This window comes from Phocoena phocoena, chromosome 1 (genome assembly GCF_963924675.1).
Source record: "Phocoena phocoena chromosome 1, mPhoPho1.1, whole genome shotgun sequence".
NCBI lineage: Eukaryota > Metazoa > Chordata > Mammalia > Artiodactyla > Phocoenidae > Phocoena > Phocoena phocoena.
This window is the reverse complement of record NC_089219.1, coordinates 131219069-131237780: the sequence shown is the minus strand read 5'-3', so window position 1 is coordinate 131237780 and position 18712 is coordinate 131219069. Positions and strand designations below refer to the sequence as shown.

Sequence of the window (18712 nt, the reverse complement as noted above, 5' to 3'; positions counted from 1 at the left end):
TCCAATGGAATTCCAGACAGATTTCTGGAAAGAAGGTTCAGTGACATAAAAACCTGTAGCAACAAGCTACTGATATGAGGGAAGTTTATCTGAGGAAAGAGATGTTTCAGTTAAGTATTTGGATTCTATTTGATATACAAATCAGAATCACACAAGCTGAACTGGAAAAAAAAGAAAAAAAAGTATTGTAACACAAATATATTTTCTATTTCTCATGTAATGTGAAATTATTTCTTTCTAAAAGCTGAATACTGAAGTAAACGGAGTAGGCAGGGACAAATGAATAATCTCTGAGAAAAAAGATTTTTAATTAAGCAAGTAGATTACATATGCCCAGACATACACAAAGCTTCTTCTTTTAAAAATAATAAAATCTGTAAAAAAGTCAATTATATTTCAATATAGCTGGAAAAAAACGTACTGGAGTTTCCTATAAATCTAGTCTGAATCACAGTGATGACAAAGACAAAAATCACATATAAGAGTACAATGAAGGTTTCTCCAGAATAAGGGGAAGAGCTTCATTACTACTTATGCATGGCAATTTTGATCTTTAGCAAATAATTTGTTCATCACCTTAATATGGTTGAACTACTACCACATGTGGCAGAAAAAGGTGGTGGTGATAGTAGTGGTAGTGGTAATCCAGAAATAGAGATCTAAGTAATAAAACTTTTCTGAAAGTAAATGAGATCAAGAACAAGACAAAGATGTAGGCTCTTTCCACTTTTATTCAACTTTGTTCTGGAGCACCCTGAGCCCTGCCCTCCCCATGCAGCAGTTGGGTCACAATTGGTCCAGGCAAGTGTCCTGAGCCCTGCCCTCCCCATGCAGTAGCCTAGAGACAACCAGCCTGGGTGGGTGTCCTGAGCCCCACACAACCTGTGCAGAGACTGAGCCACAACCAGTACAGTAGAGCTTCCCAAGTCCCACCTTAGCACAGAAGTAATAGAGGTGCAACTGGGCTGGGTGAGCACCCTAAGCCTTGCCCCCCTTACACAGCAAATGAGTCACAACTGGTTGGGTGAGTGCTCTTAACCTTTCCCACTCCACACAGAGCTGGGACAGATGAGCACCCTGAGTCCTGCCCTCCCTGCATAGCAGCCCAGCAGAAACCAGGCTGGGCCAGGACCCTGAGTCCCACTCTCCCTGTGCAGCAGATGGGCCACAATTGAGCAGGTGAGCACCTGGAGCTCCACCCTCCCCTCACAGCAGTCTCAGCCCTATTACAAGCAGCAGGTGCATGTAGCCCACGTGACAGATACCCATAGAGGGCCTGGTTCTGGTGGCCAGCAGAGATTGTGCTTCTTGGCCACAAGGAACAGCTCCTACCAAAGACCACTCCTTCAAGACTGAGAGAGATAGGCATTTTCCCTAATACATACAGACAAACACAGAGAGACAGGCAAAATGAGGAGATAGAGGAATATGTTCCAAACCAAAGAACATAGCAAATCCCCAGAAAAAAAAGACCTTAATAAAATGGAGATAAGCAATCTACCTAATAAAGAGTTCAAAATAACGATCGTAACGATGCTCACTGATCTCAGGAGAAGAATGGAAGAACACAGACAGAACTTCAACAAATGTATCGAAAATATAAGAAAGAAGGAAACAGAAATTATACTAAACTGAAAAATACACTAGAAGGGCTCAACAGCAGAATGGATGAAATACAAGCACAAATCAGTAAGCTGAAAGACAAAGCAATGGAAAACACCCAGATAGAGCAGCAAAGTGAAAACAGAACTTTAAAAAGTGAGGAAGGGACTTCCCTGGTGGCGCAGTGGTTAAGAATCTGCCTGCTGGGCTTCCCTGGTGGCGCAGTGGTTGAGAGTCCGCCTGCTGATGCAGGGGATGCGGGTTTGTGTCCCGGTCCAGGAGAATCCCACATGCCGCGGAGTGGCTGGGCCCGTGAGCCAAGGCCGCTGAGCCTGCGCGTCCATAGCCTGTACTCTGCAACGGGAGAGGCCACAGCAGTGAGAGGCCTGTGTACCGCAAAAAAAAAAAAAAAAAAAAAAAAAAAAATCCGCCTGCCAGTGCAGGGGACACAGGTTCAAGCCCTGGTCTGGGAAGATCCCAAATGCCGCAGAGCAACTAAACCCTTGCGCCACAACTACTCAGCCTGTGCTCTAGAGCCTACAAGCCACAACTACTGAGCCCTCGTGCCACAACTACTGAAGACCGCACACCTAGAGCCCATGCTCCACAACAAGAGAAACCACCGCAATGAGAACCATGTGCACCACAACAAAGAGTAGCCCCCACTCGCCACAACTAGAGAAAGCCTGTGCACAGCAACGAAGAACCCCACAGAGCCAAAAATAAATAAATTAATTAATTATTTTAAAAAGTGAGGAAACATTAAGGGACCTCTGGGACAAGATCAAATGAAATAACATTTACGTGATAGGGGGTCTCAAGAGGATAGGAGAAAAAGAAAAAGCCAGAAAAATTATTTGAAGAAATGACAGGTGAAAATTTCCCTAATTTGGGGAAGGAAAAATACATCTAGGTCCAGGAAGCCCAGAAAGTTCCAAATAGGATGAATCTAAAGAGAAACACACTGAGACACATTATAATTGAAATGGTAAAAGTTAAGGATAGAGACTCTTAAAACCAGCAAGAGAAAAGCAACTTATTACTTACAAGGGAAACCCCATAAGGCTATCAGCAGATCTTTTTCAGCAGAAACTTAACAGGCCAGAAAAGAGTGGCATGACATATTCAAAATGCTGAAAGAAAAAAACCCCTGCCAACCAAGAATTCTCTACCCGGCAAAGTTATTGTTCAGAATTTAAGGAGAGATTAAGAGTTTTCCAGATAAGCAAAAGCTAAGGAGTTTGTCACCACTAAAGTGGCCTTATAAGAAACATTAAAGGGACTTCCCTAAACTAAAAAAGAAAGGCACTAATAATGAGAACATATGAAAGTAAAAATCATACCAAAAAAGGTAAACAAATACTAAAGGTAGTGGATTAATCACTTACAAAGCATATATGAAGGGTTAGACAAAATTATTAAAATTAATTAAAAATACAATAAGTAAGAGATACATAAACTAAAAAGATGTAAAATGTGTCATCAAAAATATGAAACGCAGGAACTGTACATGCATAGGATGTTACATGTAAACCCCACAGTAACCAAAAAGAGAGAACTTATAGTAAATACACAGAAGAAAATGAGAAAGGGATCTAAATATAATACTAAAGAAAACAATCAAAACACAAGGGAAGAGAGAAAGAGAAGAAGAAAGGAACAGAGAGGAGCTACAAAAACAGCCAGAAAAAAATTAACAAAATGACAATAAGTACATACTTATCAAAAATTACTTTAAACATCAATGGACTAAATTCTCCAGACAAAAGACACAGAATAGCTGAATGGTTAAAAAAATAAGACCTATATGCTGCCTACAAGAGACTTACTTCAACCTAAAGACAGTTGCAGACTGAAAGTGAAGGGATAGAAAAAGATATACCATACAATTGGAAACAAAAAGAAAGAAGCTGGGATATCAATATTTATATCAGAAAAATGAACTTTAAAACGAAGACTTGGGCTTCCCTGGTGGCACAGTGGTTGAGAGTCCACCTGCCGATGCAGGGGACACAGGTTCGTGCCCCGGTCCGGGAAGATCCCACATGCCGCGGAGCAGCTGGGCCCGTGAACCATGGCCGCTGAGCCTGCGCGTCCAGAGCCTGTGCTCCGCAACAGGAGAAGCCACAACAGTGAGAGGCCCGTGTACCGCAATAAAAACAAACAAACAAACAAAAAAAACGAAGACTGTAACAGGAGACAAAGAGGACATTACATAATGATAAAGGGGTCAATCCAACAAGAGGATATAACATTTGCAAGAATTAATACACCCAACATAGGAGCACCTAAATATATTGGGTTGACCAAAAAGTTCATTTGGGTTCTTCCATAACACCTTACGAAAACCCAAATGAATTTTTTGGCCAATCCAATATAAAGTAAATATTAATAGAAATAAAGAGAGAAACAGACAGCAATATAATTATAGTAGGGGACTTGAATTATGCCACTTACATTAATGAGTAGAGCATCCAGACAGAAAATAAATAAGGGAATATTGGTTTTAAATGATCAAGGGACTTAATAGAGATATACAGCATATTTCATCCAAAAACAGCACAATGCATTCTTTTCAAGTGCACGTGAATCATTCTCCAGGATAGATCACACGTTAGGCCACAAAACAAGTCTCAATACATTTAAGAAGATTAAAGTCTTATCAAGAATCTCTTCCAACCATGATGATATGAAACCAGAAATTAATTATAAGAAAACTGGGGGCTTCCCTGGTGACACAGTGGTTGAGAATCTGCCTGCTAATGCAGGGGACATGGGTTCGAGCCCTGGTCTGGGAGGATCCCACATGCCGCGGAGCAACTAGGCCCGTGAGCCACAACTACTGAGCCTGTGCGTATGGATCCTGTGCTCCACAACAAGAGAGGCCGCCATAGTGAGAGGCCTGCGCACCGCGATGAAGAGTGGCCCCCGCTTGCCACAACTAGAGAAAGCCCTGGCACAGAAATGAAGATGCAACATAGCAAAAATAAATTAATTAATTAATAAACTCCTACCCCCAACATCTTCTTTTAAAAAACCTCCCCATTTTAAAGATGGAGAAACTGTAATTTACCTAAGATCACCAGATAAATTGTGTGAGATGGGATTTAAACTCAACCAGTCTGGCTCCAGCATCCATGCTTTTAACCACTACATGTGTGTAGTGACAAGGAAAGATATGCATAATATATTATTAAATGAAAAACAGTCTTGTTCAACAGCATTTTTTTAAAGAAAATAAATATGTTCATCCTTTCACATTGTTCTTTTAGATTTACCCACTACCTCCACATCTTCTTATCTATAACCCTCAAAGCCATATTAAAACATATTTGTTTATACATACATTTATGTGTATATGTAGGTAGGTAATACATGCTTACATATTCAATAGACTAAAGCATGGGAGAAAGATTTTATACCCAATTTTTATTATGGTTACCTCTGGGGTAGGGTTATGAATGGACCTTTCTTTTTTTCTACTGGAGTATAGCTGATTTACAATGTTGCGTTAGTTTCAGGTGTACAGCAAAGTGAATCAGTTGTACATATACATATATCTACTCTTTTTTTTAGATTCCTTTCCCTTATAGGTTATTACAGAATATTGAGTAGAGTTCCCTGTGCTATACGGTAGGTCTACATTAGTTATCTATTTTATATATAGTAGTGTGTGTATGTCAATCCCAGCACATGTAAGACACAAAATGAGCTTGGGGGTGGGGGAGAGAAAAACATTCTGTCATTTACTTCTTAATCATTGTTGGAAAGCAAAGAGCCTATTCTGATTGGAAATTTTCTCTGCCAACATGAAGTGGCTAAGATTAATTCTGACTGATCATCTCCAATCTATTATAATGTACTATGCTATGACTACTGAATGTTTCATATAATAAGTGAATTAGATTTTTAGGAATATATCCAACCTACCTAGTGGACACTGCCAACATCCTAAATGATTTAATGATGCTACCTACTAGAGCAAATCATTCTTTTAGCTCAATAGCTTTCCAGCTGCCTGGTAGACTGTTTCTAACCCAAAAGGAAGTAGCTGCCATTCAGAAAGTAGGTGTCTATAAACCATACTGAGCAACAGAGACATTTACCTATGTTTATGCTGTTTAAAATGATAAATTCAGCTTTGCCTTTTCTAAGCCAAAAGATTTTAGGCCATCTGGGGCCTTGGCTCCCTCAATAATCAACTGAGGGAGAGAATTAGATCATCTTCTCTAACACAGCTCATGATTCTCCTACAAATAACACATTTGATGTGTGCTAATGAGATAACCTACGTTAACATTTAGCACACAGTAAGTGCTCAAGTAATGTTATTTCCCTTTCTGATTCCCCTCATCACAAGAAATACAGAGAAATCTAAAGTCCCTCTGCAGCTATACTGAAAATTAGTTAGGCTGGGTTCATAAGCATTTTGAACTATCCCTAATTGTGTTATTCTGATATAAACAAGTTTATATTCTTTTATCTGATAGATTAGAAGCTAAAAGTTAGTCACTGTCAAATGTGTTTGGAGTATTCTTTTTCTAGGTGGGGCAATCAGATCAATTAAGTACACTTCAGTGCAGCCTATATATGTACTGTCTCTATGTGAGGTCAGCTCCAGGATTCAAACAAGGAAGAGAGATAAATATAAACCTATAGTAATGGGAAAGCTCTCCTTTTTATTTTCTCTAACTAGACATTCTCCAAGATGATATTAGATGAGTATCCATGCATTGCTAGAGAAGATACAAAAGCCTTTCTGCTCAGTGGCCAGAGAATGTCCCCTGCACAGGCCATGTCTGGGTTAACATGGCCATAAATAAATGAAAACAATACAATCAAGCACCCAAAACCTGTCAGCCAGGGGGATAATTTACCAGATGAATAAATTATTAGGCTGACATGGAGTACAGGTCTGATATCCATAGGCAAAGTAAGCACGGGCTAAGAGCACTAGTAAAGGAAGGTCATTAAAAATGAGAAAAGGCATCTTGGGAAAGATGTAGTATCTGAAACAAAAAATTAGACATGATAGGAAAAATCAAAACCTTGTTGGACTTCCTTATACTCACTTTATGGTTTAATATTGTTTTTAGTCTTAATTATGTAATACTTTCACTGCTTAGGCAGTCTAAAAGTCTTATTCCAGCCCTCTGCAGAAAGCATCTTTTGGATTTGATTTGTTTTAATGACAAGAAAAAAAAATGAGGTGGAGATCCATGATTTCATTGAAAGATATATGCAAAGACGCTTGTTACTTTATTGAAAATATTTAAAATATTTTCCTTAACTTCTAAAGTAACTTTGTCATATGAACTCTTCATATCTAAACTCAAAATGATTTAATGAAAAGTTTGAAGTACAGTTTATGAACTTCATAAAAAACAAATGCTTAACAGAATAAGAGATGAGGCGCAGCAGCCCACATCTTGAGTTGCATAGGGCCTATATTATGTGATGCCTTTGTTTTGAATCAAGGTATTTAATGGTTAAGTATGGAACCTCTCCTAAAATATCAGGAGCTTCTCTGAAGATTCAGATTATTATCTTTTGGGAAATCTGGAAGAATTATAGGGAATCTAGTAACAAATTCTGAATTACTTCGTCAATATAATAGTAATCACAATAATGACAGCCACCATTTATTAGGCGATACAATTTTCCAGACATTATGTTAAGAGGATTTTATGTATCGTATCATTTAGCAATCCTATAAATTAGTTTTCATTATTATCTCAAAATTCAGGGTCTGAGTAATTTGCCCAAAGTCATACACTAGAGCTGATATTAGAACCAAATCTGTCTGAGTCCGGTGTCTGCAGTTTTAACCATTACATTTTACTGGGAAAAGGGTGAGCTTGCATCTTTTTATAAGCAAGGCAATTATCACCTTCAATAACAGAACTTCATCTTTAACTGAAGGACAAAAACCAACCAGGTTATTTTCATCAACTCTGCAGCAAATGTCTTGCTGTTTCCACACTTTTAAAGCTGCACTGATATGTTGATATAAAATCCAACAAGGTAATTATAATTGAATTCTAACATGTCTTATAAATTTCTAGCTATCAGAGAAAGAACTGCAAATTGAAATGTAGCAGTTTCTTTTTTAGTCAGTGTATTACAGAAGCATTCTAATAATTCAATTATATGTTTAGGCACCTTTAGGGATGTTATTATGATAAGTATTTTAAGAAGAAAGCTGGCATTATTTTGACAGAAAACAGGTTTTTTTCTCATATCATACAACTTGAATGAATGGAAATATTTTTACCTTACTGGAAAAAGTGCTGTGATAGCAAGATTAAATGGATTATAAGAAAACCAAACTTGAAATAAACAACAACAAAAAAGGATGGGGGAAGGAGAGAGGATCAGAGTTCCTCAGAGAAGTCGTTTTTTTTTCTTTTTTTCAAGAATCTAGAATGAGGCAAGGGCTGTAAATTGAATGATGCCCAGTTCCAAGGGCAGAGAGGTAAGACAGTTTGGTAACTTAAACATAAAAACAGACTTACCTTTAGGAGAGCCAAGGCTACATGAAAGATTATGTTCAAACCCTGAAATAGAAAAAGAGAGTCAAAATCAATACTGTCACATCTATCACTATTTTATTAAGTATTTTCCCAAGACTTCTGTATATCATTAATAAAATCTGTTTTCACTTTCACATACAATAATAATTAAACATGAGATTTCTAAAGGTATTTTTTCTTCTATGAGAGGCTTATTATAAATTTTAGGTGCTATCTAATTAATGCTCATATAAATTTACTGTTTTTACAACAAATTGGCTCAGGGCTTGCAAAAGTCAAGTTCCTTGATCAAAATGGCAGTGACACCGAAGTCTAAAATTATGAAATTTGTTAAGTCTTATCTGTGTGATGTGGTTAAACTGCCAGTGGTGAACAAAACAAAACAAAGAAAAATAGTGTTGCTGATAACTGGGACAGATTGTAAGCATCACACTGGATTTCCCCTACTGTTCTTATTGCGTTGTTTGTTTTAGTGCTTGCTTTCAAGTAGTATGTGTACAGCTAGAGGTGGTAATTAGGGGCTATTTGCTAGACTCCCTTGTCCCTTTTTTCCTGAAAACCAGAGCAATACTTCTTCATGAATAAAGAAATTAAATAGTTTGTTAAGAAGCCATACTGGGGCTGAATTTTGACTCTGAGTTCAGCCCAATGACTCTGAAGAAATGTTGAGATATTAAAGTCAAGAGACAGGAATCTTAAATGCTCAAGATGACAGTCAGAAACAAATTTGCCACAGAATACGCAGTTTCCTTGTCATGCAAGTCATCATACATGAGAAGAAAGACCTTTCAAATTTGAGCTGACATCTCCCATAAGTCCAGGGTCTATTTGATGTGCCCTCTTCAGCTTGGTCACAAATATAATCTACCTACCTTCTGGATATAGAGCTGTACCAGATGTGTTATGCAAAGAACCTTTAACAAACCATCCTTTTACTGTCTCCAAAATCAGAAGCAAGAATTAGGACTAGGTAATTGATGCCGAAAACTCGGTTTCTGTGCACCAGTGCCGAATTGAATCTCGGAGACAGAGTTTTCGGTGAAGTAGAAAACAATAGTTTTTTTGCTTTGCCAGGCAAAGGGGGACGCAGCGGGCTTCTGTCCTGAAAAACGGTGTGTCCCAACTGGGAGGATTTGGTGAGTTTTACAGCAACAGTTCAAGGGTGGGGTTGCTGATAAGATTAGGGTGTGTGAAAGGCCTACACTCCTTTAATCTGGTCTCAGGTAATCTCTTGATGGGCTTCTCTGGTTTCTTTAATCTGGCCTCAGGTGGCCTTCTCTGGTGCTCCTCCCTTGTCTCTGAATCCTCTCTCTTCTCTGATTAGCAACTGTTGGAATCTGCCTTTGGGGACTCAGGAAGGTCACGGAGGCTGGAGTCTGTTCCCTGCAAATAAGGAACATGGGACGCAGAAAGGTTTCCATGCCCGGGAGCCCCAGAGGGTCCTGCTCAGTTTCATAATTAGAGTGCATTCCTGTTATAATATGCTAATCTTTCATATTCAACTACCAAACATATGACATAATAGTAAGAAGGGATGAATGATAAACACAAAACCTTTGGTTGAAGGTTTTGGGTGTACTCAGTTAATCCTGTAAGAAGCAGAAAGCAGCAGGAAGTATAATCAGGCCAGGAGACAAAATCAGATTGACAGACTGCATCACCACTCCAAGCAAGGATTCTACACTGGCTTTGATCACAATTAGAGAAAAAAAGGAGACCACGATCACAATCACAAGAACATGGGTGACAGTTAAGCAGAATTTGCTTTCCTCATCTAAATTTGGGTCCTCACCCGCTAGCTGCTGCCCACTTGTAGGCCCTGCTACACACATCCTCCAGCCCCACGTCACAGCGGCTAGGCATAGTGAATCCTCACAACCTGAGTGCTGATCAAGCCGCGTCAGGACTAAATCCACAGAGTCTCTGGCTCTTGTTTTTCTAGTCACTGCTGGCAATGTAAACATCTCTTGTCTCTTGTTCTCTAATCCTCAAAATGCTCTGGTCCTGGGGCTTTCCTGGTGGCGCAGTGGTTGTGAGTCCGCCTGCCGATGCAGGGGACATGGGTTCGTGCCCTGGTCCGGGAAGATCCCACATGCCGCGGAGCGGCTGGGCCCATGAGCCATGGCCGCTGAGCCTGCGCATCCAGAGCCTGTGCTCCACAAGGGGAGAGGCCACAGCAGTGAGAGGCCTGCATACGGCAAAAAAAAAAAAAAATGCTCTGGTCTTTTCTCCTAAACCAGTCTCCTACTCTTCCCTCTCCTTCCAAACCCCTGCAGGGTATTCCACTCCATGTACAACCAACTCTGCTATGTTCTCGACCTCCCTGCCAAACATTTCCCCTGCCTGCTTGCTTTCACAGGAAGAGTGAAATCTCAGTGATCCACAGAACAACCTGTATTATGATTCCCATTTTTCAGCATATGAACTTGACTAGCCTAAGGTTATATACACATTTAGTAGTAGCAGGCTAGGATCATTTGCCAAGCCTCCTAATGTGTAGTTTAAGGGCATTTTCACCACACAGTGTTGGCGTAATGTACTTAATAAGGGCTTATATGATGACCAAATGAATGAACTATACTAGCTATCCCCAAATTTTCTGGGATTTATTCTTTTCCATATGGACCTAACTAGACCAATTTGTAGAATCACCATCAAATGACAGTAAGAAACCTTGTTTTTCAATGATCTCAAAGTCAAACTATTGGACAACTGAGCTATGGAAAACACAAACAAGAACTTGGAGAAAAAAAAAAAATCTTTAGATAGCCAAAATAGCTCTCAGTAATACCAGGAAAAAAATTTATTCAATTTTAATTTCATTTACACTTAGAATTAGTTTGGTAATACGATTTTATAGTTTACAGATATCAGAAGTAGCAAAGTAAAAGCCAAAGTATGTGGTAGATAGGGTTAGGGACAGAGCCTGTTGAGACAGTTGCCAGAATCAAAATATTAGATCTGATAGAAACAGAAGATAAACTTTAAAAAAAATGTGTAGCTGTCCGGGCTCATTTAGTGGAGCCAATAGCCCTTCAATAGTTAACATTAGTTCACTGTGATAATCTCAGCAATGTTAACGAACGCTTACATTATATTTGAAACATCATGCTTAAGGGATCATAGTCCGTGTTTTAAATAAAAAGTAGATTTTCTTTAAGTTTGGGAAGCTAACGAGGTAACTTTCAGTTATCAGAAAATTTTATATATGTAAACTCTTTAAATAAGTTCATAATAATAAAGTATTATTGCACCTGCTTACATGAAACCCTAGATATTATCCACAAAAATGAAGAAAAGTAAAGACTTCATAAGCCTTCAACTGAAGTAGAATAGTGTGGCCAGACTGTGCAAACGAAGGTATTTTTAGACCTCTAAGTTGTTGGAAATCAGGAAAAACTTGCTATTCTACCCAGTGCTTTACTTCACTACAAAATGTATCCTGATTTCCTAAGAAGAGAATAAAAAAGGCAACTTTAGTCAGATATTTAAAAATATCTATTTTTTTCTTTTAAATAAGACTTATTCCCATTTAGGGATACAATGAGAGGTATCACTAAATTACAGTAACCTTCCTCAGGCCAACATTTGGGCACTACAAATAGGTTGCTTTTTTTTTTTTAAATAAATTTACTTATTTATTTATATATTTATTTATGGCTGCATTGGGTCTTCGTTGCTACGCGTGGGATTTCTCTAGTTGCAGCGAGCTGGGGCTACTCTTTGTTGCGGTGCACAGGCTTCTCATTGCGATGGCTTCCCTTGTTGCAGAGCAGGGGCTCTAGGCGCATGGGCTTCAGTAGCTGCAGCCTGCAGGCTCACTGGTTGTGGCTCACAGGCTCTAAGGTGCAGGTTCAGTAGCTGTGGCGCACGGGCTTAGCTGCTCCACAGCATGTGGGAACTTCCCAGACCAGGGCTCGAACCCCTGTCCCCTGCACTGGCAGGCGGATTCTTAACCACTGTGCCATCAGGGAAGTTCCAATAGGTTGTTTTTAAGATGACAATGTCAATGCAAGCTTTGGTCCTCGGCCTGCTAGCCAACAATGAAGTAAATTAAAAGCGAACCACCTTTCACTCTCCCAAGCCACCATATGAACTAAATCCCCCATTATTTTATTGTCCACCTACTTTTACATGGTCCAACTTTTGCCTAATTGAGCTGAGATATATTTTTAAAAGAAAAAAATTGTTATATATTTTCAAGATGCTTCCCCCTTCAGGAATATGTAATTTGTAGCAATTTGATTGTTACTGAGGGGTAAATAAGTGTTCCTAATAGGATTGAAAGGGTTAAAGCATTTGCAGAATTATTAAGAGTAAAAACAACAAGTAAATACATTGTTACGGCTACTTATTTATAGTGCAAAGTCTAACTCCAAGTGCAAGATAATAAATGAGTCAACATCCACTGAATATTTTCTATGTGCCAAGATCTAAATTAATTACACCAAAAATATGTCCTTACTTAATCCCACGACAACCTGAAATTCCGTTTTACCCACAAGAAAATTAAGATTTAGAGAAGTCAAATTAAATTTCCCAAGGTCACACAGCTATTAAGTGGATTTAAACTTACACAGTATAACTCTAGAACTCATATTCTTAACCGCTAAGTTAGAGAAGATGGCTCAAGGAATAAATGAATGAATGAATGAATGAATCACTTAGTTGGGTATTATTTAATGCGGCCTCTAATTCCTAAAGGATTAAAGTGATTCTTCCCATTTAAAGGCAAGTGCATTTTGAGAGCAGGGAGAAAGATAACAAATAGGTGACTTCTACCAAAACCAAATTTTATTATTTGTCTCCATATTGAAAACAGACAAAAATTAGCTGACTGCCTGCAGGATGTGAAGCAATAGAAACTCAGCTTGCCGTGAAAAGAAAGGGTCACCACCTTCCTCCAGTGACAACAGACTGAGATCAGCCTTGTGTGTGTGAAGGAGTAGTTCCTTAACTGATTGCGAAGCTGCTGTTTCAAAATTCAGTCACAGCCTGGCAAAACCTTCACTTTGAAGAACACCTACAAGTAATTGCCCCAAATTAAATAATTGCTCCAAAGTGCAGATCATCGTGTTCCCGGGTAGGCCAACAACTGAGCACCCACAATCTTGCATAAAGGAAGGCTGACAGCAGAGCACTCACTGAAACAAAGACACTGAACATTCTGGCTCTGATGAGCAGGCAATTGTGGGCTCACAGGGGGCTGACAGATTGCGTGAGAAGCTGTCAAAAACTGCACTGACAGCACTGAGAACAAATGCTGAAAAGGTAGTGTCAAAAAGTGCCAGAAGTGCTTCAGCACCTGGGTCCTTAGGGATCAAAATAAAAGGGAAATAAGTACTATGTGGAAATGGAAATCCAAACAACAAGGCAGTGAATAATTATCAAACCAGGTAAACGGAGCAGGCTCGCAGGCAAATACAACTAAAGCTAGAGGAAATAGGTGCTGCCCTTTCTGGCCCATCCAACAATGGGACACGTCACCCGAGGAAGGGGCAATGAATAAATGAGACAGCATATAAAAAGCATATCAAATGAATCGAGCACTTGCTAAGTATTCAGTAAATGCTAATGATTATTATTAGGTTCACATATTTATTGTCTGCCACATCTTACATTTTCTATGTATATTTTTTCACTAATTCTCTCAGTAACTCTATGGCGTATGTGTTACTGCCACCATTTTAGAAATGAGGAAACTGAGGTTAGGAGACATCACACTGTTAGTAAATGGTAAAGATAAGACTAGAATTTATGTATGTCTGACCCCCCAAAAAACAAAACCATGCCTTCTTTCACTGATTCCACCTCTACTGCAAAGTCAGGCAGATTTTGGTGAGATATCTGTTATGAATTAAAGACAGTCATAGTTCTTGGACACTTCTCCCATTTAGAGGTGGGGTCTTGATCCTCTCCTCTTGAATCTGGGAAGACTGTGCTACTGCTCTGACCAAGCGAATATGGCAGAAGTGAAGCTATGCCAGTACTCTGGGCCCAGGTCTCATGAGAGACTGACAGCTTCCACGTCCTATCTCATGGAGCGCTTGCTCTTGGAAGCCAGCCACTATGTAAGAAGTGCAATTACACTTAGACTCCCATGCTCTAAGAGGCCAAAAAAAGAAGAAGGGACCTGCAGGACAAGATGCCATGCACAGAAGGAGAGGCAAGGATCACCCAGATGCCAGATATGTGTGTGAAGATGCCATCTTGAAAGTGAATCCTCCAGCCTCAGGTGCCCCAGCAGATGCCATGTAGATCAGAGATGAAGCACATTAGCTAAATTCTTCTCAAATTCCTGACTTATGAAATTGTCAACAAAATAAATGGCTATTTAAAATTTTTAAACCCCTTTCATTTTGAAATAATTTCAGGTTTAGAAAAAATTTGCAAAAATAGGACCAAGAGTTTCTGCATACCCTTCACCTGGCTTTATCAGATGTTAACATCTTACATAACCACAGTATAACTATCAAAACCAAGAAAATAATATTCAAATTTTGTCAAATGTGCCAAGAATGTCTTTTTTCTGGTCCAGGACCCAATAGTTGTCATGTCTCCTTAGTCTTTCATCTGGTACGGTATTCAGTCTTTGTCTTCCACAAACTTGACACTTTTTTAAAGAGTACTGGCCAGTTATTCTGTAGAATGTCCCCCAATTTGATTTTTCTGATGTTTCCTTATGATTAAACTTAGATTATGTATTCTTGGCACATATACCACAGAAGCAATATTGTGTCAGCGCATCACATCAGGAGGCTACATAATATCACTATGTCTTGCTCTAAGATCATTGTTTTAAAGCCACTCAAGTTTGATGTAGTTTGTTATGCACATCAGGTAACCTGAGAAGAAACCCTTCAGCTTCTCTTTGTTAAATTTCTTACTTCTGTGATCTATAAAGTAATGCATTTTTTTTCCACAGAAAAAAGAGAGTGACAGATAATTACCATGCAAATATAAAGAAGTAAATACTGGCTGCTCTTAAATATAGTTCCTATAACAAGAATGCTGTAAATGTCAGCCAAAATGTATTTTACTTTATTCTGTGTTTCTCGTATTGTAAGCACTTTACAAGTTCAGTTTTTTAGGATGACTAAATGATGGACTTTGATGGAGTAATAAGTAAAATGATGTGATGTTTTGGCTTTTGGTTTGTTTCTGGATTTCCACTAGAGGTCAGGATTGTAGCACTGAAAACCAAGAAGGAGCTTTTAAAAAAAAGATTTCAGGGACTTTCACAGGAGCCTTGAAATACAAATTCACTGTAAGTCCTAATGTTTCAAAACCCTCAGGGATAAGTTCTCCCTTATGTCTACTACTAATTCACTAATATATTATAAAATCTAACAAAACTTGGATGATTCCCACCCTTCCTTTCCCCCAGTTATATTATATATTGTCCATTTTTGTTATAGAATCATTTGTTAATTTTTCATAAGCAGAGTGGTGAAGAAGAGTTCAAGAATGGAGAGGGATGAAAAGCGAATGTAACATGAATGCATCTGTCTGGTTGTGGGTGATTATCTTTGCTTGACTTGGGTTTGTTTTTTGAGTGAAGTACTGAAAACAGGTATATCTATAAAGTCTGAGTCCTTAATTATGAGTGACTCTGGGAAGAATTCTTAGAGGTTAGTGTCATCTGAATTAAATAAACCTTTCAGAAGCAAGGCATATAAAATAAGAGAAAAAAATTAAATTATAGCTTTTGACAAGTATTCATGAAATCTGTGTACCAGGCATTCTGAGAAGTGCTTAGCATATACAAGCACTTGTATGTTTACAAGGATGGGTAAATCATCCCTCTACCAAGGGACGTCCAGACTAGGATAGGAGATAAAAATGTAAACAGACAACATATCACCCCTGGGTAAAAAGGAGAGGTGTAACCTGGAAAGCACTTTGTAGTTCCTATAAAGATGTCCTACTGGCAATGAACACTGGCAATCACCTTTCTGCTCTCCTCAAATCCCCTCAAGTCATGATGTGCCTTGGATTATGCTGTCTTCTAGCTACAGTTATCAGTCAGTGATCCCAGGTTGCAGGGGTGGTTTTTTTTGTTTTTTGGGGTTTTTTTTTGGGGGGGGGGGTTTGCAGAACGCGGGCCTCTCACTGTTGTGGCCTCTCCCATTGCGGAGCACAGGCTCCGGACGCACAGGCTCAGCGGCCATGGCTCATGGGCCCAGCCGCTCCGCGGCATGAGGGATCTTCCCAGACCGGGGCACAAACCCGTGTCCCCTGCATCGGCAGGCGGACTCTCAACCACTGCGCCACCAGGGAAGCCCCTGCAGGGGTGTTTTTGATTCCTTTCACCAATTCCTAACTACCAGCTGATCTTGATTCTCTCCTTCCTCCAATCTCCTGCTAGAGTTTCCCTTGACCCAACTCACCCAGAAGCCAGAAGGTATAGGAACTCTGTTAGAGTTCTTGTACCTACATCCCCGCCTTTTTCTTAAAATAAAAAAATGAGAGATGAGAGAGATGTAGATGTATGAGAGATGTGGAAGCTGAAACAAGTTGCTGAAGGTTCATTAATTCACCCAAGATCACACACAGATGTTTGAAGCTGGGATTCAAGACAGGCAGTCTGTCTCCAGAGATAGTGTTTGAAATGACCATGGTACACTATACATTTTCCTCAAATTTGAAGCTATTAATTTAAAGTCAGAATAAGATTATTTTAAAGGTTAGCTGAATTAACAATGTAGATATTTTAATACTGCATCTTCAGACTAAACATGGCTCCAGAAGACCATTAGCTAAGAGGTACATGAGAGTGTATCAATTTATCATTACAAGGTATATATTAATATATCAACTTGAGTGGCATTAAATATATGCTTGTGAGACAATAGAAAATACATATTGGCCTCTGCCCGGGTTGTTGGCACAGAGCTCCAGAAACCCTTGTTATTTCCAAAGTGATAAGAACACTCGGAGCATCTCTGTTCGAATATTTCGTCTTTGACACTAGTTCCTGCCACAGAGCTCTAGGAAGCTTTGTAATTTCCTGGGTGACAGGAGTGTCTTTTGTTCTAGCGAAGCAAGAACTGTGGGTGGATTCCTGGATGGCTCCTGGATGAGGGCTGGTCTCTGAAAGATCAAGCCATGATTAGAAGCTTGGAATTTCCGGACCTGGCCCACACTCTCTTGAGAAGGGAGAAGGGTTGAAAATGAAGTTAATGATCAACCAAGCCTGTGTTATGAAGCCTCCATAAAAATCCCAATAGTATGGGATTTGGAGAGCTCCTAGGTTGGTGAACACATCCACACGGGGAGAGTAATGTACCCCAAACTCCGCGGGGACAAAAGCTCCTGTGCTTGGGACACTCCCAGACCTTGTCTTATGTATCTCTTCATCTGGCTATTCATCTGTATCCTTTATCATATCCTTTAATAAACTGGGAAAGGTAAGTAAATGTTTCCCTGAGCTCTATGAGCCCCTCTAGCTAATTAACTGAACTTGGGGAAGGGGTCATGAGAACCTCAGATTTGTAGCCAAAATGGACAGAATTGTGGGTAACCTGGGGACCTATTACTTGCAACTGGCATCTGAAGTAGGGTAGGAGCACGGTGCTGTGGGACTGAGCCTTTAACCTGTGGGATCTGACACTATATCCAGGTAGATAGTGTTGGAATTGAGTTAAATTGTAGGGCACCCAGCTGGTGTTGCAGAGAACTGCTTGGTGTGGGGAAAAACATCCACACATTTGGAGACTAAAAGCGTCAGAAGTGAAGTGTTCTGTGTGAGTGTGCCAGGAGTATGAGAGCAAAGGAGACACACAGAGAAGAAACATAGGAGATAACACTGAACTGAGATTTTCCCCTACAGCAGGAGGGAAAAGCAGGTTTTTTTCCTTTATGGTGCTAATCCAGGGAATCCCAACTGGAAGATTTAGACCTACCGGTAAACTATAAGGTCTTCCTTGATAACTCTCTCAGTAGGCTGCTACCGTGTCATGTACCATCATGCACGATGTCAAGAGGGAACGGCACTCTCCCCCCCGCTGCTTGTAGGGATTTCACTGGTGGTACCCACTCCCCCCAAATCCCATCCTCCTTAGTCATCTCACAGCTATGGGGAAATGAAAAATAGGTTCTTCTCAAGGAATTCCCCCATATTAGACCATGCCCTGAACCTCTGGACCTTACTGTATGGTGTTTTTCTCTACCTGGAACATTCTTCCCTCTTCTCTTAGTTATTGTTCCCCTTGTCTAGGTCTGGGATTAGACACTAATTCCTCTGGGAGGCTTTTTGGCTTTTCATTCCTGGGTTAGGTACTCCTCAGTAGTGATCTTTAAAAGCACCTATGTTCTCCATATCACAGCACTCATTCTACTGCTGGGTAACTACTCATTTACCGGTCTCTATCTCCCTGTAAGTTACATGAGGGCAGAACCCTGCCTATGTCTTTACTGGTATATTTCCATCCCTTGGGACACTACCTGGAACAGAGTAGGTGCTCAGAATTAGTTGAATGAATTGATGAAATGAATAGGGTTGTTAGGATCAAGGAAAAAAACCTTGAATGAGAATTAAAATTCATGAAATGTTCTTCAGACTAATTTGTTTCCAC

At 39.7% G+C, this 18712-nt stretch overlaps 1 protein-coding gene across 2 annotated transcripts in view; it reads right to left on the bottom strand.

Annotated features, from left to right (window-relative positions):
* Positions 1-18712, bottom strand: part of RABGAP1L (RAB GTPase activating protein 1 like) — a 619828-nt gene that overhangs the window by 175279 nt on the left and 425837 nt on the right. For both annotated transcript variants that reach the window (XM_065882769.1, XM_065882778.1), the window contains exon 17: positions 8118-8159. In XM_065882769.1, the coding sequence (XP_065738841.1) occupies positions 8118-8159 (42 nt within the window). The remainder of the gene's footprint in view (positions 1-8117; positions 8160-18712) is intronic.